Source organism: Pangasianodon hypophthalmus, chromosome 10, assembly GCF_027358585.1.
Source record: "Pangasianodon hypophthalmus isolate fPanHyp1 chromosome 10, fPanHyp1.pri, whole genome shotgun sequence".
Classification (NCBI taxonomy): domain Eukaryota; kingdom Metazoa; phylum Chordata; class Actinopteri; order Siluriformes; family Pangasiidae; genus Pangasianodon; species Pangasianodon hypophthalmus.
In genome coordinates this window covers 12,768,209-12,795,108 of record NC_069719.1, presented here as the reverse complement: position 1 = coordinate 12,795,108, position 26,900 = coordinate 12,768,209, and the positions used below count along the sequence as shown (strand labels likewise).

Here is a 26,900-nt window from a genome sequence, read left to right as displayed (position 1 = left end):
GTAGCCAAAAATATCCACTACTTACCTCTACTGCCATCAACTGGCGAAGCAATAAAAAGCTAGAGACCTAGAATGGTGACATTTTTGCTGAAATTTTTAATTTTGTGTGGATAGTGTATAATGCAGTGACAGTGTTTTACAGATTCTCTCTCTCTCTCTCTCTCTCTCTCTCTCTCTCTCAGAGTGTGTGTGTGTGTTTAATACTTATGTGTTCTTAACTATGTACCACACTTTGGTCAAATTTCGTTTTGTAAATGTTCATTATAAATAAAATATATTGACTTACTTTACTAAACTACTACCCAGTACCTCTTTGTTTATTTATGGCAGGCTCGAGTATAATATCCACACTGGGAATCATAATTCACTACTAAACGCTGCACGCCATTACAATTTCTGCATGATTTGTCATTTATAATTGTAACTTTTATAACCATATTTAATAGGATTTATTCACTCAGTGAATAATATAACACATTTCTTTAAATATTGTATTTCAATAATAAAAGTTCAACAATAGTATTTAAAATATGTATTTCAACTGTACTGTATTTTATATGCACACCACAATCATGTGCTTATTGTGGGTGGATTCACTCCTGACATTATGCTGTTTACCAGAATTTATGGTACATGTCTAATTCTGAGCAGTGAAGCGACGAAATATGTGGCACTTGTTTGAAGGATCTGGCAACCCAACGTGACCATACGCAATCGATTTAGCAGTAAGTATTTGCACTTTAATTCGCCTGATTAGGAACTGTTGTGGTGGTTCTTTTGAAGACTGTGGTTTTTTTTTCCTCATTTGAAACCTTGGTGATGTTGAGTGCAGGATTTGTGTGTATTATGGGCTGTCAGATGAGAAGACTGCAGTGTTGAGAAGACGCTGTGTGGATGAAGTGCGACTCGACGCTGACAGAGAACTCGACCACTGCCACTTTCGGTAACTCCCACTAGTCGCTTGGCTGCTATTTCCTGCAGCGATGTGAGAGTGACGAGGAAGAGCAAAGAGGAAAAACTTCGATCAGTTGAATTTTAAATCTGCATATTTCTGCTGGTCCACGGAGCATGAAGTGAGGTGAGAAGAACTCTCCATTCTTCTCCTTTAGCCTTTAGTTTTTTTGTGTAGACGTGCAGGTTGGTTGGCTTTGCTTTAATTGAACTTGTCATGAGTTCCAGCCCCTAATGTTCTTGTGTCGCTGGTGTGTAACGAGAAAAACGAGAAATATGATGTGGCACTTGATTTGTCTTAGCAAAAGCTGCTCATAACGCATAAACATCACATGTTTGACCCATGTGGTGCTCTTGAGTGGAGAAGAATATTAAAGACTACAACTTCTTGACTATTAACTAAGGATAAAATGTATGAAATCCCCATGTAAACAAGTATATTTGTTTATCATCTAAACCACTTCTGTTTTAATCACAGACATCACAATGATTAAGGTATATATTTGATTATGTTGTTATATTTGAGGTTCATGAAATAATGGTGTTTTTGATCCAAATAAATACTTAGTAGACATTACATTTCATCTTTATATCTTAATTCCTAAATGTACAGTAAAGGGAAGTCCCCACCCATTGGTTCTCTATTCAGTTATATTTGGTCTTATAGGAAGTAAGCATCATGACTGTGTGATTTCCATTACTCAGAAAAAGTAAGTGATGTATAAGACATAAGGGCACTGGTGTCACAGGGGCTTTCTTCGCTGAACTACTCCCACGCAGTACTTTAGCAAGAGGCCTAGATTCTCATTTCAGGCGGTATGTCATATCTGCATTGGTTTCGGCTTGTTCATGGAGATCTGCCTTCCGACACAATTCCTCTCCCACCCAGATCTAACCCGACCTAGGAAGTAAATTGCTTCTGTGGAGACGTTGTGTTGGATTGGTGTTGGAACTGAATTTTGTAAGAAGGTAGATCTCCAAAAACCTCAAGGGTTGGTGATAACAGAATTACTATGTCTACATCTTTCAATCCTACTGAGGCACTGAGGTACTTAATAGCTCGTTAAGTACAGTAAGTCTGTGCAAACCCTGTTGCGTAACATTGGAAAGCCAGGGCCAGTGTCTGTTTAACTAATTACAATCTCTTGTTTCTGCTTTATCATAAAGGAGAAATGAAGGATCGACTGGATGACCTGAATAGTATTATATCTAAAAACTCCCAGGAGGAGCCTTGTGTAGAGAACGGGGAGAACGTAGACAATGGTGAGCTGGAGCAGCATGCCGTGGTGTTTGAGGGTGAGGAGATCATGGACGACGTGTTTAAGGAGGCCCAGTCTATGCACAAAAAAATAGCTTACCTCAGATTGGAGGTGAAGAGGCTGGACAAGCAGAACACCCGTTTTCTCACCTCAGTCAGACGCATCAGCAGCATCAAGCGGGACACCAATGCCATTGCACGCAGCATCAAAGCTGAAGGAGAGAAGCTGTATGCGAGGCTTCAGCAGATGGAGGCAAAGTGCAAAGAGCTGGAGGAGAAACACGGGGCCCACTCTGCGTTAGCCCGCATGGTGCGCTCTCAGTACAACTCTTTAACCAGTGCCTTCCATGATGCAATGTCTGAGTATAATGAGGCTGAGATGGCACAAAGGGAAAACTGCAAGATACGCATACAGCGACAGACAGAGATCATGGGCAAGGAGGTGACTGGGGATCAGATCGAAGAAATGATCGAGACTGGTAAGTGGAACGTCTTCTCGGATGACCTTGTCACAGACGAGAGAGCCTTCCGCTCAGCGCTCAACGAGATCGAGAACCGTCACAAGGAGCTTCTAGAGCTGGAGAGCCGCATTCGGGACATTCGTGAGCTCTTTTTTCAGTTGGCTCTGATGGTAGAGCAGCAAGGGGCTATGGTGGATAACATTGAGGCTAATGTATGTGCAACAGAAGAATTTATAGGCAAGGCTACAGTTGAGATCAAGAAGGCTGTAAAATATAAGAAGAAGAACCCGTGTAGGCAGCTCTTCTGTTGTTGTTTCCCATGTTGCAATAAGTGAAGTATAATATGCTTTACTGCTGTCTCATGGCATTCCCGTTTCAAAATAACAGATTAGCTTAACAAATGCATAGTGGATTTGTGTATTTAATTGACATGTCTTTGGTGGAGCTGCATGTGGTTGTTGCACAATGGTCATGTGACTAACAGGCATGCACATTTCACCAGCCAGTTAATTTTTTTTTATATTGGGCAGAGAATACTGGCAAGTCACCTGAACGTGTTGTGACATGGTGTGACAGAACCCAGTATCTTGTTAACCACTAGATCAGCAATACATGAAAACTGCACTGCTTATTATCCCAATGGAATACTTGTGTTGTTTCTGTTCTGTGTTTAAACATTAATATGATACCTGTGTAGAAATGAACTGTGGTATAGTATTTATGTTTTAAAATTAATTAAGATGTACAATAGTTGCAAAGTAAAAAAAGATGCTTTATATTTAAGAGGGTCCATAAACTTTATTGATGTATATTGTTTTCATAATTGAATAAATAATTTTAACTTTGGGATCTTGACTGTCTTGGCTTGGGGAAAAAAAATTATTTTGTACTAATCTTACTATCTTTAAATTGCTCTATTATAATTTCTTTTATATAAGGGCTTCAGATTTTCATTTCAAGCAATCAGGAGCAAAACATCAGCTGTTTGAAGACTGAGGACGGCTGGTTGAAGCCGTGAAATCAAATGTACTTCTGCTTGGTTGGAGTGACGACTTTTTGCCACAGCAGCCCTTTATGCATAAGTTTGGACACGTCTATAAGTGCTCTCAAATCCAGTTCAGTGCAGTACTTTACCGTTGCATCAACAAAGTGTGATGAAATATTGCAGTGCGTGTTGAAAGGAGTGTAGTGTTAAATGGGTGTTAACAAAATGTATGTATGCTCTAAAATGTAAGAAAAACTGCAGCACGTTGGTGCAACACTGCTGGATCACAGCTTCAGGGTTGGATACTGAACTCGGCTTACTGTCTGTGTGGATTTTCACGTCTTCGCTGTATCTGTGTGGGTTTTCTCCGGGTTCTCTGGGTTCCTCCCACCTTCCAAAAACATGCTGATAGGTGGATTTGTTACTCTAAATTGCCCCTAGGTGTGAATGAGTGTGTGCATGGTGTCCTTAGAATGACTGGCAGCTGTATCACTGCGTCCAACCTAGTGTTCCAGGGATAGGCTCTGGATCCTCCAAAACCCTGAGTAGGATAAAGCAGGTACTGAAGATAAATGAATTAATCTATGGAATATATGGAATAAAAAATTATACTGATACTGTATTTATAGTGAAAGAGGTAGTATAATAGTGGTACACAGTTTCACATGTCTTAATACAAATCTGTTTTGATCTTTTATACTACATACATTTTAAAAGTATTAAAGCTAAATGTCCTAATAACCCCAGTATACTAATTTGTGGCCTCTCCTCTATAACTCACTCTACAGGTTTGCAGTGGAAGGAGACTGGGATGCCACTGCACAGTCTTGAGTTTATGAGTAGTGAAATATTTGTGTAGATCACAAGAGACACTTTGGATCCTAATCCTTATAGAGGCAGGGTTTTCACATTTATGTTTCCATTTAGTATTTCTACAAAGTGACTTATGCAAACAGCTGAAGTTGCAAGAATATAAAATACTTGCAGAATCTGTAAGTGTTCATAACTTAAAAGACTAGAAAATATTGCAGGTTCATACCTTCAAGTGTTAGAGTGGTGTAATTGGTAAAAAAAAAAAAAGAAGAAGAAAGCACTTTCAAATAAGTGCATAAAGTGTTATTTCAGAAAACCAAGAGCAATACAAAGAATAATCTAAAGCAAAAAGAAGTGAAATACAATAAAGTGTTATTCAGTCTGAATATAGTGTTATATAGTCTGAAAAGGTACTATAGGCTTTTAGCCTTTTATGGAAAGAATGGTAACATTGGGCTGATTTGGAAGCTTGTTCCACCATGCTTAGATCTCAGAGAAGGGCAATGCAACCACCTTGAATTTGAAGACCTAAAGCCGGTAGAGTCACCTGAGTAAGTAATGAGAGTACTTCAGGAGGCTATAAACTTGCAAGCAGCCAGCTTCTGAATGCTCTGTAGATTAAATCAGTTATTTAAAAAAAAAAGTGAGACCAGCAAGCAGAGTTATTTATTGCAAGGTTAACTTTTTAATCTAACTTCATTTGTATGTTCTCTAAGTTTCTCTATGGTTGCTGGAATGTATGACAAATAATACACTATATGCCCAAAAATATACAGACATCTGACCATCAGTGGTCTTCCCCAACTGTTGCAACAAAGTTTGAAGCACACAATTGTATAGAATTTCTTTGTATACTGTAGAATTACAATTTCCCTTCACTAGAACTAAGGGGCTCAAACATGTTCCAGCATGACTATGCCACGGTGCACAAAGCAAGGTCCATGAAGACATGGTTTGCCAAGGATGGTGTGGAAAAACTCAAATGGCCTGCACAGAGCCCTGCCCTCAAACCCACTGAACACCTTTGGGATTAGAGTTAGAACGCTGACTGCGCCCCAGGCCTCCTCATCTAACATCAGTGCCAAACCTCACTAATGCTCTTGTAGCTGAATGGGCACAAATTCTCACAGACATACTCCAAAGTGTAGTGGAAAGCCTTTGCAGAAGAGTGGAGGCTATAACAGCAAAGTGGGGGACAAAACCTGGAATGGGATGTTAAAAAGTACATATGGGTGTGATGGTCAGGTGTCCACATACTTTTGGCCATATACTGTAAGTAAAGCCCCATTAAAAATATAGGGTGAGTTGCAAAAGTATTAGATTTACTTCTAAAGTAAAAAAAGATATATTTTTCTTAATAACAGGGTATGCATGAGCTGCATGGTAGTAGTGTTCGCTGCCCTTACAGCTCCATGGTCCCCAGTTCGATCCTGAGCTTGGGTTACTGTCTGTGTAGTGTTTCTGTGCATGTTCTTCCTGCATCGATGTGGGTTTCCTCCAGGTTCTCCAGTTTCCTTACCCCTCCCAAAAACATGACAGTAGATGTACCGGCTAAGATCCATTGCTACTAGGTGTGAATGAGTATGTGAATGTACGTGTACGCAGTTCCCGGTGATGGACTGTCGTCCCATCCAGGGTGTATTGCTGCCTCATGCCCAGTGTTTCTGGGTGAGGCTCTGGATCCATTGCAACCCTGACCAGGGTAAAGCTGTTACTGAAAGCGAGTAAAGTTATGCATCTTTGGGCATTGGCACTGAACACAAAGCAGCCATGCCATAAATATACAACATCAGGTTATATAAATGTAGTGTGAGGCTGTGATCTTGTGTAACAAGTTGTCTGTTAGTGATTTTGCAACCTCTGTTCCTCTTGAGACGGATTAAAGGAACTAAAATTGCAGCATTTTTAGCCCAGGCAGATCATACACCACTAGAGCTCTACAGAGCTTAGTGTTCTATACGTCATTTTAATACATTTGCTTCAACTCATTAGATAGTTACCAAGACCTTCATTGGCTGTATGCGATATGATAGTATGGTGAAAACACAAATCTCAAGTGTCTCTATAGTTTGACACTCTTGATTTTAGCTCTGTCATTCTGTTACTTTTAAGTTAACTTGGCCATATGGGTTGTCCGCCTTCTGTATGACTGTCTACAGAATTAATAGTCTTTGGAAAACACACACATTTTATGGTCCTAAATGTTCAAGGTTTGATACCAGCCAACAATGGAGGAACAACATGTAAGTGTGGGTAAGCACTGGGTCATCACTCATTTGCCATCTGAGATGGATTCAAACACCACTCATCCTAAACAGCTGAGCTTGAGAACCTTACAAATGAAAATTATGTTGAAAATATTTCAAATTTACATATCAACTGCATGCTGGCTGAAAGTAGCTCTTGGCATTCATGAAACCAGCACTGTATGCTCCACTGGCTACAGGGTTATGAGAGTTAAATATTGAACATCATAGTAGTTTTCACATTTTATTTCACATGCCAAGTCTCGTGAATCTACACTCATTCCAGTCTTCAGATTGGCCTAGCAGATCAGTCACCTTATTTTTATTCTTTAAAGGTGCCTTTTGTCTTCACGGGCTGAAAGTTTTTTTTTTTTTCTTGCCCTTAATTATTGCGTGTACAGGACTGTTTATCTATTTATAATCCTTCATGTACAGTATAATGCTTCATACATTTTAGTTGGTTTTGAGGAAGAATATTCCTGCCTCCTATTGCCACTAGATGTCAGGCTTCACTTTTAACAGAAATGCTCAGCATTCTCTGCATAATAATAAAGAAGGTACAATAAACCATTTACTTAAACCTGGAGTAGAGGCACTTAAATACTCTTATAAATTATGTTAGACACATTGTTAGCTGTAATAGCGCAATTAACCAATTATAATGATTGCTCCTACAACAAGGCTGATGGGAATCAGTAATAAAGTTCATAATGTGTGTTTTCCTGTATACTTGTCACTGAGTATGTTCATAATTTTGCAAACTCAAAAATGATTTAGTGTCAGGAACTTTGATTCCTGCATTCTGGTGACTTTTATGTAAATCCATTGTGCAAATACATTAGTTAGCCTACTTAGACTAGACTAACTTCTAGACTAAATAACTTGTGAGTGTGACTCTATGTTTACTACATTACTAAGTAAAGGGCAGGTTAAGGACTGATCACATAAGATTGGGTGTGTGGAGTAGCTCACTATGTACTCTCTTCACCCCTCCCTTCTCTTTCTTGTTCATATCCTCAAGCAGGGAGGATGCTTCTCAAGCTGCTGCTCTGTGAGACACTGTGTCTTTTCAGGACATTCTCATAAATCTTGTGTATTCCATTAGTTATAACCAGGAAGTATCCATGCCAGAAGACTGCTATTGGGCTGGAATCCTCTGTCCATTGCACTTGGATTAAGCCCCTTCACAGCCTTTTACATTCAGCTATGCCCTTCGGCTCCAGAGGAAGACTCTTTAAAAGCATGGAAGTGGACTAGCACAGAGACTTTGGGAGTTAAATGCTCATTGCACATAGTGAGAGAACAGGTGGCTGTCGTCCCAAAGGATGAAAATCTTGAGGAGCTTCCGGAGGGAAAGCAGCTGGAGAATAATGGCTGTGGTTAGATCCTCACTCCAGAAAGTGATGCTCTTTCTGCACAGAGTCCAAACCGTGACTTTTACATCACCAAGATATCAGAAACTGTGCAAGGTATAGTGACTGAAATATCTTTGTCTTTGCTGACTTTTGGGGAAAGTATTGTAAGAGCTGAGAGATTAATTACATATAAAGGATGGCAATTGTAAATGCAGAGGAGAAAATAACTTATGTCTAGTTAATTCAGATTTCCTTTAAAATAGTGTCTCTGAAAATGGCTGTTGGAAAAATGATTTTCAAGTAAGATTTGTAGAGTAGGCACTTGCCAGTATAAATCTAAATGAATTCAAGATGTTCTTAACATTTTTCTCCTCTATTTAAAGGAGAGTTTTTTTCTAGTTTAATTTTTTAAATAGCAGTTTTGAAGAGCTCTAATAAAGATACCCTGGTAAATGGTAACATTTGGAGCTAAGCTTCCCCAAATTACAGAATGAAGCTTAAATGGTCTCACAAGAGTTATCATTAGTGTTACTCTCTAAAACCAATCAATATGAAATGAGCATGTTACTTGCATGAGAATGTTCAGTGGCATTGAAATGAGTCTGAGTCATATGTATGGTTAATAAGACACATTAAAATTTCTTCAAAATAATACTTTTATGCTGCCATCTAATGCACATCTAGCTTGCCTTATATATATATATATATATGTATATATATATATATATATATATATATATATATATATATATATATATATATATATATATATATATATAAGGCAAGCTAGATGTGCATTAGATGGCAGCATAAAAGTATTATTTTGAAGAAATTTTAACCGAGAAGTAACAGCAACCGAGAACACAGCATGGATTGTGAAATACACATCAAGCACTAAAAATATTTGAGATTTAAGTGGAATAATGATAACTGGTAGCGCTGGTCTACTACAAATCATGGTTTATGTGACAGAGCAGTTTACTCCTACAGTTCATTCTGGATGTACCTACAGGATAAAGTGTTGTAATTTATACTTCAGTCAGGTGGCGAGAGGTACAGTGGATCAAACCAAAAAGAAGGTTTGATTTCCCCATTGTATTAGTGTAAATCCTCATTAGGTTTCCCTGAGAGAATGTCAGTCAGTGTAGTGGCTCTGAATTCTTTCTGGGATGGATTCAAGCCAACTGGGAAATTATTTTGTATATCTGAGTCCTAGTAGTAAAGCAAATTGCCTGCAGTGACACTCATCAGCCATCCTATATGCCTGAACAGAAAAGGTGAAAATTGTCTGAATAATTTAGTCACACACAGGGTAATTTTTAGGGAATCCACAAGCCCTACTGAAAAAAATTGTGAAATAAAGCAATATGACTCTGTTCCATTTCTAAACATATATTTTGTTGAAAGTGTCAATTAATACCATACATTATAACCTATAAGCATGATTTGTGGAAATAACCATTAATTAGATTCTTTTCAGACAGTATAGGTTGCATTGTGTCTTAGAAGTTTGAATGGCTTTATATTTAATTACACCAAATTATTCCAACACCTGTGTTTGGCTATTATGGTCTATGATAGTGCATAACTGAGTAGCCTTGCTTGTCTTTGCAATAGACAAAAGCAAGAAATGCCATGTTTGATCATTTTGGAAATTGCAAATCTGAGCTACATGTTTTTATTACCTTCAGCTGTGTAACATTTCCTGTGCAGTAAAGTATCATGACCCTTACTGATTAATACCCAGTCAAGGACATTACGATACCAATTCAAAAACAGTCAACATAATACGATAAGTAAAGCAAAATACGACTTTTAATTTTGTTTGATCATTCAAATGCATGATACTATGAGAATTCTTCACAGTATTTCTCACTGAATGTTTAGAGAGAATGCTGCAATTTCAATTCCATAAGCTTAATTGCTTGTGATGGTTTAGCCCTCTAGCACCAATAAAACTACAATTACTATCATGGATTAACCCTTAAATACAATGTTTTACCAACCGTTCATACAGATCTTGTGTCTATGTGATCATGCACTTGTCTAACTGCCATGATTACTGCCATGATAGTGTAAAATTAACATTTTGTAAAAAAAAAAAAATAACAAGATAATAAAATGTAATATATATTTTTTTTATATTTGGTTCATCCCTCTAATATGGACTGGGCTACTGATTACAAAACAAGTTTCATAACCCCTTGTACACAGATATGTCAGACATTTTGTTATATTAACACATTGAGTTCAGAACTAACTGTATATCCTTGTCTAACAGAAATTATAAATTATTTTACAGGCATTTTTGGTATTTGTAATTATTCAAATTTGTCAGGGAAATACCAGATAAAATGGGAATTGCAAACAGGTTGAGGGAACAGAAAGCCATGGGTCACGCTGAGTTATGAATATGAGTTATCAAAAATATGTGCCAAAGACGACACAGTATGATAAAAACTGATTCATTGTAATAGGCTAAAAAGAGTTAAAGAAAAAATATTTTGGTAGTATTATTTATGAAGGGACAAAACGAATTGGTGCTGTTTTTCCTTACTGCATATCTTAAATAAATACCTTGTAATATGATGATTACACAACCAGACTTTAGCCTGGACTGTTCACTCAGTAATGTCAATTAATGGAAAATTGTTTGGGTAAATTAATGGACTTCAATATACAGTAAATGTACTATATGTGTAATATATGATTACATTATGCAGAAGGGTTATTTTGTCTCTGTTTGAGTGACCCAGAAGTTTAGATTATTTTCATAGCAAAAGACTTTCTCTGAGGCTTCGTATCATTTGTTGTCCCATATAACCCTATGTAAACAGTAAGAGAGAGAACAAATAAACCAGGCACATAAAATAAGTCAGCTGAAATGTTTGATATATTCAGTGTTCATTTGTTCTAAAGGAAAACTTTGGCAGAATATATTGCTGTTCTGAATGATGTTGTGCATTGCAATAGGAATATTGCATATTTCAGTACTTTTATTGCGACTGCACAACAGTTTTAGTAATAAATTGAAGTAGGTGGATATTTTTGCTTGCTCATTGCACATCTATAATGTTTGAGATGTTTCCAGTTTCCAGTTAAAAAAAAAAAAAACTTTGACAACAAGGAAAATGTTGCTGTTTTAAATGTATCTGCCTTTTTAGACAGGCCAGTCTGCTTGGCTAGCAATAAGCAACACTGTGCACACTAAGTTCCCATAATCAATTCAGTACCTAACATTTGATTTACTTGAATTAATTTCATTGTAGTTTCTGCTTGTTCTTGTTTCTACAATCTCTCCCCAGGATATTCAGACAGAGATCGATGCCAGCTGTGGTTCTTCCAGAAGGAGGTCCAGGGACCAGTCACAGGGTTTCAAAGGAATAAGCCCTGATGACAGTAACCACACTTATGGAAATTCTATCTTTCCTAACAGGTACTCTGCATGCAAACATATATCCAATCCCATTCATAACTAGTGTTATTTAGCAGCAGTCACAAACCATTGGATACATACACTGCATACAATTAATGTTGATATATCAAGACCTTGAAAAAATTCTTCCTTTGGTGTTATAAATACTTTATTTACATGCCGCTGAATATATGTGACGTTTTATACCAGAATATTAATTAGACGGCAAAAAATATATCAAAATTTGCTTTGATATTTTTGAGGGTCAGACCTTTATGACTCAATATCTTAAAATCACAGAGTTTGCACATTCTCCCCGTGTGTCGGGGCTTTCCTCCCCCACTCCAAAGACGTGCATAGTAGGCTGATTGGAATTTCCAAATTGTCCAGAATAGTGTGTGAATGGGCGTATGAGTGTGTGCGTTTGTGCCCTGAGATGGGTTGGTACCCCATTCAGGGTGTCCCCCGCCTTGTGCCCTGAGTAACCTGGGACGGACTCCAGGCTCCCGGCGACCCTGAGTAGGATAAGCGGTACAGAAAATGAATGGATGGATGGATATGGCAGAATTCTCACTGTTAAAGTTAACATCTACAATGTTACAGGACTCTGGTATGTAAAGCAAACATGTTCTTACAGGGACTGTGTGGAGCTTCACAGTGAGAGTGGAGCAGGCCTGATGACTCTCCTGGAGGAACTTTGGCTTTGGGTGAAGCTGAAAGATGAAGAACTGACCAGGCAAAACACCACTGGAGATGATATTAATAATCTACTGCAGCAACAAGTCTACTGTATGGTCAGTTACAGGAGAAGTCCATGAAAAGGCTTGATATACATTTGATATCCTGATCTTGATATACACTTCATTATGTGATAAATTATAATAGTATTTTAATTAAAAAAAAAAGTCTAAAACCCAGTTCTTCCTCAATACATTTTGACTGATTTCGTGATTTGCTTAGCTGAGGTATTGGTGTCCTCAGATCAGTGTTACTGTATTTTTAGGTTTCCATGTTGGTAAAATGTGACCTTCTACCACTACACTGGCCTTTATTGTATCATGTTCCTCTCACAGTGTTTTCCTCAAGAAACACAGTCAGCCTAACATTATAGGTACTTAGTCACTTCCCAAACATTGCTCAATTATTTATTTAAAAAAAATTCCCAGTGATAATGCATCATTGTATTATCTTGGCAAAGTGAGATTGTCACTGCAAGGATGTCACTGCTACATCATCTTAATGCTTTATTTTGGCACAAACTGAAACCAAGCCTTCAGAATGTTCCTTCAGTTACATCTGCATTTTCAGCTTCTGACTGTTTCAGACCTGTGATGAGCTGTCAATGTTAAGTTATTAAATATAATGATACTAAAAGGTAAAAATAACAGCATCAGATTGTGATATTATCAGCCTTCTGGCTTTATCAGTAGAGGACACACAGGAAATGATGCATTTTTGTTCTCCTAATATAGACCATAAAAATGTCTCTGCTTGACTTCTCAGGGTGACCTTGCATTTTGACTCCCTGTTTCAGAAGTTATATCACTTGTTTTTCTAAATTTTTCTTCTAATTTTATTTTACACCCTGACCAGAAAAGCTGGTTTATGAATTAATAAAACACTTCTATTTGTTTTGACCTTTTAGAAATGTCATGGATAGCCTTGCGGATCAGTAAGATATTATACGTGAGCTTTATCTGCTCACATGGGGCATTTCTTTTATAACACAGAGCATAATGTATCATTTAGGCTCTGCAGAGGCAGCTCAGCAGTCGAAGGCTGAATTGTGAGTGCCCTCTGAAGCAAGTGTGTCTGTTGCCTCTGCAGCATGTGGATACTCTGAGTGAAAGCAACGTGAAAGAAGCAGCAGGTCAGAGTTCCCCTATCACATGAGGGAGTCTTTCTCTCTCTCTATCGGTAAAGACCTCACTAAGATGAGTTCAGCAACTGTGAAACATCCATAAAAGTTTTCAAATTGATGTATGTTATCCAGTGAAACATGTCTGGCATTGTTATTACTTTCAGCAAACAGTTTCTCTTTTTTTGCACCACTTTGTCCTTTTCCAAAGTCATTTCTTATTATAAATTAAGGACATTGCTATCACTTGATTTTAATCATGTTTATAGCTGAGTGCAGACAGTAAAGCTCAGAGAAAGAATGAGAAAAGTGACAAGTGTAAATATGATATGGGTCTATAACATATTCTAAAAGAGAAGAGATGGTTACACAAAATGTCCCTACAAAAATGCTGCTGGAGGGAAAATTTATGGCCATTTCTCCCCACTGTCTTAAATTTGCTTGTGAACCTTTTGTGACAGAGATAGGGACTTCAGATGATGATATTGTAGAGCTGAGATTTATGTGTTCCCATTCCAAATGGGAAATTGCTAAGAGATTTTAGTTATATCATTTTTATGCTTCTTGCTTCAAATAGGTTTTGCACTGGTGATCCCTTAGAATAAGTGAGGAAAAATGTAAAAAGACAAAAGGGAGCTCAGATAAAAGTAGGATGTTATTGCTATTTTATTGTTATTTTTTAGAATAAATTTGATATTTGATATTTGTGATTTTTCTACTTTGAACCTTTGGATATATACAGTAAATGATTATTATATCCACTCACTGTCCACTTTATTAGGAACACGCATACACCTGCACATTCATGCAGTTATCAGCCAATCATGTGGCAGCAGTACAATGCAAAAAATCATGCAGATACAGGTCTCTGATCTCTGATCTCTGTGACTTTGACTGAGGCATGGATGTTGGTACCAGATGGGGTGGTTTGAGTATTTCAGGAACTTGCTAGAGTTTACATAGAATGGTGTGAAAAACAAAAAACACTGAGTGAGCGACTGTTCTGTGGGTGGAAATGCCTTGTTGATAAGGTCAGAGAAAAATGGCCAGACTGATTTGAGCTGCCAGGGAGGATATAGTAACTCAAACAATCATGCTTTACAACTGTGGTGAGCCGAAGAGCATCTCAGCATACACAAAACATCAAACCTTAAGGTAGATGGGCTACAACAGCAGAAGACCCCATCGGGTTCCACTGCTGTCAGCTAAGAACAGGAATCTGAAGCTATCATGGGCACAAGCTCATCGAAACTGGACTCATCGATGTGTTGTACATTCTGAGATGCTTTTCTGCTCACCACGGTTGTACAGAGTGCTTAGTTGAGTTACTATAGACTTCCTGTCAGCTCAAACCAGTCTTGCCATTTTCCTCTGACCTCTCTCATCAACAAGGAATCACCACTCACAGAACTGTCACTCACAGTATGGTTTTTGTTTTTCACACCATTTTATGTAAACTCTAGAGACTGTTGTGTGTGAAAATCCCAGGAGATCAGCAGTTTCTGAAATACTCAAACCAGTCCATCTGGCACCAACAACTATACCGTGGTAAAAGTCACAGAGATCACACTTTTTCTTCATGCTGATGTTTGATGTGAACATTAACTGAAGCTCTTGACCTGTATCTGCATGATTTTATGTATTGCGCTGCTGTCACATGATTGGATGATTAGATGACTGCATAAATGAGCAGGTGTACAGGTGTTCCTAATAAAGTGTATGTTAATATAGATATATTTTTTTTTTTTTCAAATTTATGCATTTGGTAATATGATTGTAGCTGGTAAAATATGCCTGTATTTTGCCTGTTCTCTGAACTCTATTTCTGTATTGATATATTCAGAGACTGCTCTGCAGGAGAGGAGCATGTGGCTGGCTCACGCTGTGCTGGATGAGGCCACGGATGTCCAGCTCCACTGGGATCGGTTCTGTTTTAACACAGCCAGCTGGCAGCAGCAGGTCAGCTGGGTACTGAGAAAACTGCAGGATCTTCAGGATGCCATGTATCAGCTAGACTTGGGCTTGGCAGAGATGGAGAATAAGTGGGAGGGATGGTGCTCAGAAGGACAAACACTGGCCAGCTATATGCAGGATGATTTTGAGGAGAGTGTGAGTGAATTGCTTAGGTTGAAAAACTCAAATCATTTTTTCTTCTTTATTATTTTTGATTTTATTTTGACCTAACTTGTAAACTTGCACACAACAAAATTTACTCAGCACACTGTTTAGTGTATGAATGTGTTTTGACTGGCATTGAACAGATCAGAGGGTAAAGATCATTGTTGTTTTAAAAGATTATGTTGACAAACTCAAATCATTTTTTAAAATTTTGTCTGATCAGATTTGTAGACTTGTACACAACAAAATTTAGCCTGCATACTGTTTAGTGTGAGAATGTGTTTTGACTGGCATTGAACAGATCAAACAGTAAATGTCACTGTTTGTTGTGTTAAAAATCATGTTTATATATTTAGCAAAGTTTTATTGGGGGGACAGCAGAACTGCACTCCGGTCTAAAAGACATAAGTAGCAGTTTGATTCCACTTCCTGACATTCATCTGGCTCCAATCTCATCACTGCCACCTCATAGCTCTAAAACACAGCTGGACATTTCAGAGGTGAGAGACTCATCAGGGCTTCATCACTTCAATCTGAAATACACTATATGGCCCAAAGTATGTGGAAGCCTGACCATGACCCCCATATGTGGGACTTCTCCAAACGTTTGCCACAAAGTTAGAGGACCATGATTGTATAAGATGTCTCTGTTTACTGTAGCATTATGATTTCCCTTCACTGGAACTACGGAAGCCCAAACCTGTTCTAGCATGACAATGCCCCTGTGTACAAAGCGAGCTCCATAAAGACATGGTTTGCCAAGGCAAGGCCAGGCCTCCTCTGCCAATATCAGTGCCCGACCAGACTAATGTTTTTGTGGCTGAATTAGCACAAATCCCCACAGCAACATTCCAAAATCTAGTGGAAAGCCCTCCCAGTAGACTGGAGATTGTTATAGCAGCAAAGGGGGAAAAACTCCATGTTAATGCCATGCCTTTGGAATAACAAGTACATATGGGTTTGATGGTCAGGTCTCCACATATTTTTGGCCATATGGAGTATTACTGAAATACAAAAGTGTGAGTGAAATGTTCCGGGTAGGTCTATTATAAAACGTAATATCTAAATTCCACATCAGCAACGGGCAATTTTTTGGCCACAAAATGTCATCCTTTTTCATCAGATTAGGTGTTAACACGGGCAAAAATGGCAACCAGTCATCCTTGTATGACTAACTGACCTTATCACATTCATATTTCAATGATGGCATAGTGGAATTGATCGTTTTTAATCTTACATTAATAGCACCATGTCACATCTTGCTTTGTTTGCAGTTAGTGTCTTGCCTTTTGATGAGTATGTGACTGTCATAATCTTTTGTGGATCCTCAGAGCCATGATATCGACCTTTGCTATTGATCTGGACTGCTGAAGGACACTGATAATTAAACATTTACCTCCAGGCATCCTCTTACACTAAAGTTTTCAGAAAAGATAAACAGTCTATCCATTTGTGACCACAATGTCAAAGGCAAACAAAAGTGTTTAAGTATTTTACCAACAACTGGATGTCACTAAATGTTGCAGGAGAAACAGAAGAAAGCAAGTAAAAAATGCAAGACTTGCAGTGGGTGAAATGTCTCAGTAAACACTTCCAGACAGTCTGCATAAAAATATTCTTTAGCCATGTAAGAACTATAACGTGAGAACAGGTCATTCATCTTGAGCATGCCACTGCAGCACATATATTTGATGAAAAACTTTTAACAGTAAGGTCAATATGACAATTTGTAAGAATTTGGCATTTTAGATTTGAAAACAGTGTAAGATTCCTCTCTCTATTTACGTTTGTTACAGAGGGCTTTTTTTTTTTGCAGAGTCAAAGCTTTTAAACTCTGGCATAGTTATGTCACCTTTAATCACGTTTTCACAGGCACCAGCGATGAATCAGCACAGACAGGTCCTAGATACTCAAGTTGATAACAGACTGTTGTCTCAAGACTTCTTATCTGGTAAAGTTGTACAGAAAAATACTGGCATGATTGTACTGTTGTGTGATATATGTATATTGCTTGGCTGTCAATCAAATTAACTATGTTTCTGTGCATTTTAACATTATTTATTAACTATATTAAAAACATCAGATCTATCATTATGGATACCAGTCACCATGCTGATTAGTCTTACTTTCTCTTTATACAGTGAAGCTGTTTTAATTAAAAAAAAAAAAAAGAATCTGATCTAATGAGAAATTTGTATAATTCTGAATTAGCAGTTCGAGGTAATTTGGCTGCATTTTGTTCAATTTAAAAAAAAATAAAGTTGCAAGAAAAAGGTATGAATGCTATCTCTACCCCTAACCTCTACATTAACCTTCAAAACTTTTCATATAACCTCTACTTTCCATTAAAATCATTGCCATTTTTTTTAGATAATTTTCAGCTACTTCCAGTTGAATTTATTTTGATATAATACTCATACCTTCACTTATGTTTTATTTTTCTGTAAGTTTTCAACCATGTCTGTTGCACAGCCAATTTTGTACTTGCGTCTTAACCATGGTACATGTTTGATAAAGAGTCATAAGTTATAAAATGATACTAAGTGGTTCATGTCTCCTCAACAGTCTCTGTTCAGTACCCATGGCAGAGGGCGGTATTGCATAACAGTGTTCCTTATTACATCAAGTGAGTTTGATTTGATGTTTTTCTAATCACAACATATTTTCAGTCATAGGTTTATTCAAGATATGAGATCGTACATCATCTCAGTAATGCAGTATGTTAAGTTCCTTGCTATTTTCTAATTGGATTTGTTAAAAATTCTGAACTTTCAGTCATGAAAAGCAGACCACATCATGGGATCATCCAATGATGACTCAGCTATTTCAGTCAATGAGTGAGTCTAAAATTCGGTGTCTGAGGATGCCATTTAAAAAACATGACTTAAATTGATCTAAAAATAAAATACTGATTAATTTAAGGCATTTTTATTATTTACATGCAAGATAACTTCAAAAAAGGAAATGGTAAAATCTATATGTGGTCTGTATGTGATAATTACATTTATAACAATACTCTTTTCCTGTAGCTGAGCTCCGGCATGTGCGATTCTCAGCCTACCGCACCGCTTTGAAGAGCCGCAGAGTTCAGAAAGCCTTGTGCTGTGAGTGACTTCTCACTTTCTGTGTCTACCTGCTTCTGATACAGCCATTTTGCCATTGGATGCCAAAAACAAGGAAGGTGTTTAACACAGTCTGGTGATTAATGTAAAAGATAAAATGAATTTCAGCATGGCAGTCTTCCACAGGCCTTTTAGCTGAGTGTATTGAGGACCATTAGTGAGCACAGCCTTTGAGTGCCAAATCTCACAATACCCATAAGACATTTGGAGCCAAAATGGAGCTACTGACAGCATTAGTTCAGCACAAGTTGTGCAGAAATGTGTTCTGTCAAGTGAGCTAGAAGGCAAATGTTGGATGTTAATGAACTGTACATTGGTTGGAATGTATAATTGGTTTCAAATCTGATAAAATTAGTGTAATTTTTTCCCAGGCTTTTGAGTTTGAAGGTTTTTGTTGCATGCCAGGGGATGTGCTATGCTCTACTGCTTTCTATTAAAATGCACTGAATAGAATTCATTAAAGATGTGTCTCTTGTGGGGAGAGGAATGAGTGGAGATGAAGCAATAAATGAATATGAATCTTTTTTAGTGGACCTTTTGGAGCTGGCCATGGCTCAGGGTATCTTTGAACAACATCAGCTGACTCATAATGAGCAAGTTTTGGAGGTTCCAGCCATCATTACCTGTCTATTGACAATATACACTGAACTTCAGCAGGTGTATCCAGATCTCATCGATATCCCCCTGTGTGTGGACCTGTGTCTTAACTGGCTTCTAAATGTTTATGACAGGTATGTATGAATGCCACAAACAATATTTCACCGTGACTATTAGACTATCCACAAAATTCATAAAGATAAAATTCGTGACTATCATGACAAGTCTTGTGTATGTTAATATATTGTTGATGACTCTCTTAAGTCAGAATGGATTTTTTATGATTTTGCTCTGAATAAAATGCTTTATTTTTAAAAAAAAAATTAAAAAATGGTCTGATCTCATTATGTAAGATTCCATTGACATTCATTACTTTTTTATTTGTCTTAGGGATCGAAGTGGGAAAGTTCAAGTTCTGTCCATGAAGATAGGGCTTCTTTCTTTTTCAAAGGGACACCTTGAAGAGAAGTATGAATGTAGGTATTTTGCTTTTTTTAATCTTTTTTTTTAATCTCAGAAAGACTGTGGCACTTCACCTTCAGTATATTGAAAGCAATAATTCATTTTTCATCTTCAGTACCCACTTTATCCTGGTCAGGGTTGTGGTGTATCCGTAGCCTATCATAGGAATACAGGGCATGAGCTCAGAATCAAATTGGAAACCCTAGAACTGTAAGGTAGCAATACAACCCAATGCACCACTCTCCTGGGTATGTAGGTAGTAGCCTAAAAAGACAAAACCTTGTCTTTTAGGCTACTACCTACATACCCAGCAGTATCAGTCTGTGATTCCAGCCAAATATCAGTCTCAGTCCTAATTCATGGTACCTCTCCATAGATCTGTTCACTCAGGTGGCCAGTTCTGCAGGAGTGTGTAACCCAAAACAGCTGGCACTGCTGCTGCACACCACTATCCAGATCCCCTATGAGCTGGGTGAGGCTGCTGCTTTCGGAGGGAGTAATGTGGAACCAAGCGTCCACAGTTGCTTTCAGCATGTGAGTCGAAGACAACAAGCCTACACATTTTTTGTCCTTGAGTGAGAGTTTTGTCTCGATTGTCTTGATTGTCTTGATGATTGCCACTCTAAAACCTGTAATAAAACATTAAGTAAAAGGGTTCAAGGAATTGCATTTGATTTATGAGCACATATACTGCATCTGTAATTCAGTATATCATAGATTTCTACTATATGACCAAAAATATGTGGACACCAGACCATCACAACCAGATGTGCTTGCTGAACATCCCTTTCCAAAACTATGGGCATTAATATGGAGTTGGTCCCTTTTTTGCTGTTCTAATAACCTCCACTCTTCTGGGAGGTCTTTCCATGAGATTTTGGAGTGTGGCTGTAGGGATTTGTGACAAGAACAATAATGATGTTTGACAATAACGCCTAGCAGTCGGTATTCCAATTCATCCCAAAGGTGTTCAGTGGAGTTGAGGTCACAGCTCTGTACAGGCCACTCAAATTTCTTTCACACCACTATCAGCTAACTATGTCATTATGGACCTTGATGTGTGCACAGGGGCGTTGTCGTGCTCTAACAGGTTCGGGCCCATTAGTTCTATTGAAGGGAAATCATAATACTGCAGCATACAAAGATATCTTATGCAATTGTGTACTTCCAACTTTGTGGCAGCAGTGTGAGGAAGGCCCATATATGGGTGTGTTGGTCAGGTCTCCACAAACATTTACCCATATAGTGTATGTGTTCTCATGACACATACGAAATATGTATGAATCTAGTCACCTCTTTTTACTGCCACTGAGCTGGCACATATGCCGTACCATAAACCCATTCTAGATGATATTCCAATAAATGAAATAAACGATCTTTTTACTTCTTATCTCTATTGACCTGCTCTAATTGATGTATAAAAGTAGTAACAGGTCTGATGTCATGAGGAAAGATTAGAATGACAAATAATTCTCCATTTGTCAGCTCTGATAAAATTGCACATTAACCTCCTGCTGATGAAGAAGTTCAGGAACATTACACTCTCCTGTCATAGATGAATATGCCTCTAAAATGATAAATAGTCTTCTAGAAGATCCTTGATTATTTTAGTACCTCCATTTTCTCATAATGTAGTTTGTAGTGAGTAGCTTCCCTATTGCTGGAATGGAGTTGAACGAGTTATTTGGAGGTAACACACACCTCCTCTGGTACCTATGAAGAAGCTCATCAACAAATGTTTTACTGAAGTGTCCTTAAATTCGAAAAGTGAAAACTTTTCCTGGCAGCACAGTGGCACAGTAGCACTGCTGCCTCACAGATCCAGGTCCCCAGTTCAATCTGAGCGCAAGTTACTGTGTTGAGTTTTGCCAGTTCTCTCCGTGCTGGCGTTGGGTTCTTCTGGATTCTCCAGTTTCCTCCCATCTGCCAGAAAACATGCTGGCAGGTGGATTGAGTATGGTAAATTGTACTAGGTGTAAATGAGTGTGTGCATGGTGCACTGCGATGAACTGGTGTCCCATCCAGGGTGTATTCTCCACCTTGCACCCCGTGTTCCCAGGATAGGCTCCAGCTCAAAAACTACCCTGACCAAGTTAAAGTGGTCACTAAAGATGAATGAATGAAAAAAAATCTATCCCCTCATTGGGGATAAATGAGTAATCAGTCTTTATTGATGTACTTCAGGTGGGCCATAAGGACACAGTTGACCTGGAGCAGTTTGTGGAGTGGATGCATCTGGAGCCTCAGTCCATGGTGTGGCTGCCGGTGTTGCACAGATTGGCTGCAGCTGAGACCTCCAAGCACAAGGCCAAGTGTAACATCTGTAAAGAGTGTCCTATGGTGGGCTTTAGGTAAACTCATCAAAGAAGATTTTGTGAACATCCCTCTTTCCTTTAGTTTAGATTATGTAATTATAGCAATTACTAAGAAATATGAACTCTATATGTGAGTGGAACAGTGAATAAACATATGCTCATTTCTCAGGTATCGCAGTCTGAAGCATTTCAACTATGATGTGTGTCAGAGATGTTTTTTCACTGGAAGAACTACTAGAAGTCACAAATTAACCTATCCTATGGTGGAATACTGCACCCCTGTGAGCATCATGTCTTCTCATGCTTTTACTATGCTCTTATTAAAACACACCGAATGCATGTTTTTTTTAATAATTACTAATACGTTGTATTTCGTCTAAAATGAGACACTAACAATGTGTGATGCTCTCTATTGAAATATAATAGACAAATTATAAAGTAATTCTGAAAGAACTCCAAGGCATTCTTGTTGGTACACATGTAAGAGCATAAGCCATGGACCGATACAAGAGAGAGCAAGTGGCATTTCACCATAACAATCTTTAATCTTTTTGTGTTCTCTTATATTTTGGAACCCAAAAAAGAGTAGAGAAGATAATTTGAATACTGTACCCTATGAAAATGTGTGAAAATTATGTGACACAGTATAGCCACTGGCCAACCATGAACACAGTCACACAGATAACAATTATCAGTTGAACCTGGGTGGTGTTGTTTATTTATAGATTGATGGTGAAAGTGAGAAGAGTGAGGGAAAGGTGTGTGGAATCTTGAGTGTGTGTATTCTGCATCTTTGTCTTTTATGATGGCTTTCTCATGGTGGCACTTACAGCAATGTGGAGGTTGTGCCTCAGGCTGTAGCTTTGTGTCTCTGTCTGTTGATGAATTTATTGGTTGCACAATTGCACTATTTGTCCATATAGTACACAATAGAAGGGATTTATTTATAATCGCACTATCCGTTGTACCCAGATGAGGATGGGTTCCCTTTTGAGCCTGGTTCCTCTCAAGGTTTCTTCCTCATATCATCTCAGGGAGTTTTTCCTTGCCACCGTCGCCACTGGCTTACTCATTACGGATAAATTCACAGTGATAAATTCAAATGTTTACAATATATTTTTGTGAATCCATTTATTTCTGTAAAGCTGCTTTGTGACAATGTCCATTGTTAAAAGCACTATACAAATAAAATTGAATTGAATTGAATTGAATTGTTGATGAGCACAGTGCTGAAGCAGTACTTCTGTGTGAGGAGCAGTTTTACAATAGTCTCTGGAATAAATTGTAATATATTTTTTAGTAAATTCCTGTACATTTTTGCATAGGGCATTACTATGAAGACTTGGATGCACAAACTGGTCACATGGATTGAATAGATGTTTGTTTATGAGTTACACTCTGTTACAGACCACCTCTGGGGAAGATGTGCGTGATTTCACCAAGGTGCTCAAAAACAAGTTTCGCTCTAAGAAGTACTTCACTAAGCACCCACGTCTTGGATACCTGCCAGTCCAGACCATTGATCTAGACATGTGAGTATATTGCAGTGTAATATTGCACTGAGCATCACACTATATCATGTCATACATTGTAGATACTGTCCAGTTATACAAACAAATCACACATAATGCACAGCTCTGTTCATCTTTTCAGCTGTCTCTGTAGCTGAAATTATTCATTGTACAGCATACCCATCATATGATAGTCTGTAATTCCTGAATCCCTTTTTGTAGAGGTGATTTTGACATGATTGTTTATTTTTAATTATTTACAGATCACACATCAAAAATGGTAGAAATAATTAATAATGTCAAAATCTTTATATATGCTGCTCAGCAAATACAGTATGACGAGCTTGATCAGTTCACATCAGGATAATTCTTTTTCACATTTTTTTATAGAGGCCCTTTTTTGTGTAGTGAAATCAGGAGGCAAATCAGAGGACTCATTATTCATCACATGCTTAACAGTCTGCAGTAATGAAATACACCACCCGCTCTCTACATCTCTGCACACTGGCCCATTTTTGCTCTCATCACCATGCATTTCTTTTACTGTCTATATTCTCAACATTCACTTTTTTTCATAAATAATTTTCAATTCAGGAGCACTCATTAGAAACACAAAACCTGGCAGAAACCCTGCTGCAACCCCGTGATTGTTATTTGCCTGTCGAGTCACCTAAGTCCTGGATCTTGAATCTTGCCTAATGATGTTTTCCTCCACCACTATCTTGGTTTTGTTGCATCTTAGTCTCTCTGCAGATCAATATGAATGTGGATCTACACCTACAGCTAGGCTTTTCCTCACATCATCTTGTGCTCATTAGTATTGATTAATGAAAAAACAACCATTATGAATCAGGTGATAGAGAAGTATCAAATAGAAAATGTAATTTCCAGTTGCATTGCATATCTGTTTCATCAGTGTGTTGAAATAGTGCCAGACTGAAATGCAATCACCATCCAGTTACAGCCCTAAGCCATACTCTGGGGTGTGGCTGTAATTGCAGAAGGGAAGAAGTGCCTAAAAACGTAATTTTCTGGGAGGCGTTACTATCTGAATAAAGAAAAACCCTTTATGGGCTCATTGTTTCTACAATCCTACTGCATTTTTGACTCCTTAATCATTACGCTTTTCAGAATTACAACTAAAACATGATAAAAGTGTTAATTAAAAAACATATAGCTCATATCTGGACCTAGAACTTTTGTTATCAAATTTCTTTGACATCACTTCCACTTTTTTCACTTAAAAATATATCTCCCCAGTTATGCATTTCTTACCTACTTGGTTTAGGTGAGCCTAAACAAAGAGTGAATCTGTTGACACATTGTGAGTACCAAAACATTTGTTAGCAGGAAGACTGTGACTCATTCCTCATTGATTCTGCACATGGTTAATAACATGCCAGTGTAGTGCTCACTGTGGCACTGCTGAGTGCAGACTGAATCACTAATGTGTCAGTGACACATGATGAAATCTCCATACGTTCTCTGTACAAGATTTCACATGAAAATATGAACTCGAATGATAAAGTAGGACAACAAACCTCTATTTTTATTATATTGCACTACGAAGAACAATTAATCATCTTTAAAAGGTGCTACTCATAATCTAAAACCATAACCTAATGCAGGACCATTAAATGCCAGTTTGTGTGTGAACTCTTATTCTTTGAGAAGTTTAATTAGCTTTCATGGCTTCCAGGCAGGAAGAGTATTTGTCTTTGTTGGTATTAGCTGATGACTGTGTGAATTACTAAATCGTACTTTAATTTGACTTGGACTTTTGAAAAGTGCACTGAAGCCTGAAGCTATCATTTTGTTTTATTTCTGTGGAAACAGTCATAACTCTGAATGTAACTGCTGTCATTGTATCTTTCTGTTTTGTGTCTACAGGAATGAAGAATACACATACAGCCAAATGTCCCTGCAGTCCCTTCAGAGAACACCGTGTGTGCAACAGGACAGTGGACAAGAGGGATCAGGAACACACCAGACAGATGACTTTTCAGGAGGAAGTGACAAGCTAGAACCCTGTCACTGCATTTGTTTGACTACACAATAATGTTGGTGTCTGATGACTGTAAATATTATTTACAGCGTTAGGTTAGATCCGGCTCCAGTTTTGGCATCCTGTGATGTTTTTGGATGTGAGTTTGAAGTAAAGATACACAGCAGATCCTTCTGAGCAAAGCCAAATAGCTCTATAGCTTTTCTTTGTCTGTTTAGATTCTGTGATATTGTCTGTGTTAAGGCTTCTTCTTCATGTACATGAAGGCCAAATCTTATTATGACTTATTATTTCACTCTTTCAGTAATGCATTTTGAATTTGTTAATTTCATTAGTTATAGTAATGCAGATTTCAGTGTTAGTGACTAGGAAGTTACTCTGAATGTGATCCACAATAAACATAGTGTGTCTTCTAAACCCTGTTCTATCTGTCCGGCTGACCGGAGCTTAGCAGGAATTTTCAATTGGATATTCACCATTACTTGTAGCACATAATATCAGCATAAAAGATAAGAGGATTTGAAATAAAATAAAAAATGCTCCAGGAGAAATGTAAAGATCAGATCACAGTATTTAAAACTCAAATATTGCAAGATGTTGGGTTTTGTTAGCAAGATTCCACTTACTAAAAAGCATGTTTGTGTTTGATACCACAACATAACACAATCACTGTGCTTTATATATATATATATATATATATAATATAATATATATATATATCTGCATACTGGGCCTGTTTATGAATGTCATGCAGTTCAAAAGTTATAAATCCAATATATTTATACTGCTTTTTGATTAAAGGGAAAAGTTTTTTTTTAATCTCACCATAATTACATTTTGTCACTGAACTCATTTATCATTAATGAGATATATTCTTCTGTGATTTGTTTGTGAGTCTATTCATAATTATATCCACTTGAGTGATTGCTTAATTTTGTTTTCTCACTGCCTGGTGACAGACTCTGTCATTACACTATGAAATAAAACATCCATTAATTTATTATTATTTTTTTTACATCTATTAAATTATCGAGTAAGCCTGTCTTAGTCTTCTACAGCCACTATATCTGACATCAAATGGAAAATCTAAATTTGAGAATATTTTATCCCTCTTTTAACTAAACATCTAGTCTAAACACAACCTGTCTGAATGTGCTGCATCAGGCAGAATTTTACTGACATACATTTTATTTAAAATATTAATAAACAAAATACATTAAATGTTAAAATTATATTAATTGCATAAAATGTATATAAAATAATATAGAATTAACAAATTGTCAGGAAATCATGTTTACATGTCAAAGTTTCCTACATCATCATTTAAAGTTCAAAGCTGGAAGGACCAAAAAGCTTTCTTAGGTTTGCTGAGGTTAGTATTTAACCTGTCATGAAGGCAGTGCCACAGTCCACATTTATTAACTCACT

At 37.6% G+C, this 26,900-nt stretch overlaps 2 protein-coding genes across 3 annotated transcripts; both read left to right on the top strand.

Moving 5' to 3' along the window:
• The first annotated feature begins 738 nt into the window (after nt 1-738).
• Nucleotides 739-3,517, top strand: stx11a (syntaxin 11a). Of its 2 annotated transcripts, none has more exons than XM_026934276.3 (2): nt 739-1,078; nt 2,119-3,517. In XM_026934276.3, the coding sequence occupies exon 2, from the start codon at nt 2,124-2,126 to the stop codon at nt 3,003-3,005; it is 882 nt and encodes a 293-aa protein (XP_026790077.1). In that variant the 5' UTR covers nt 739-1,078; nt 2,119-2,123; the 3' UTR covers nt 3,006-3,517. The 2 variants fall into 2 exon arrangements, with proteins under 2 accessions (XP_026790077.1, XP_026790078.1); XM_026934277.3 differs by lacking the exon at nt 739-1,078 and adding an exon at nt 1,460-1,767.
• A 4,238-nt stretch (nt 3,518-7,755) lies between these two features.
• On the top strand, nt 7,756-26,132 carry LOC113538869 (utrophin). Its single transcript, XM_026934284.3, has 17 exons — nt 7,756-8,183; nt 11,375-11,505; nt 12,122-12,278; nt 13,234-13,354; nt 15,186-15,451; nt 15,817-15,960; nt 17,333-17,411; nt 18,026-18,086; nt 18,236-18,297; nt 18,490-18,564; nt 19,112-19,313; nt 19,570-19,655; nt 20,018-20,175; nt 21,826-21,992; nt 22,126-22,237; nt 23,364-23,488; nt 25,358-26,132. The coding sequence occupies exons 1-17, from the start codon at nt 8,040-8,042 to the stop codon at nt 25,524-25,526; spliced, it is 2,259 nt and encodes a 752-aa protein (XP_026790085.3). The 5' UTR covers nt 7,756-8,039; the 3' UTR covers nt 25,527-26,132.
• Nucleotides 26,133-26,900: the final 768 nt, after the last annotated feature.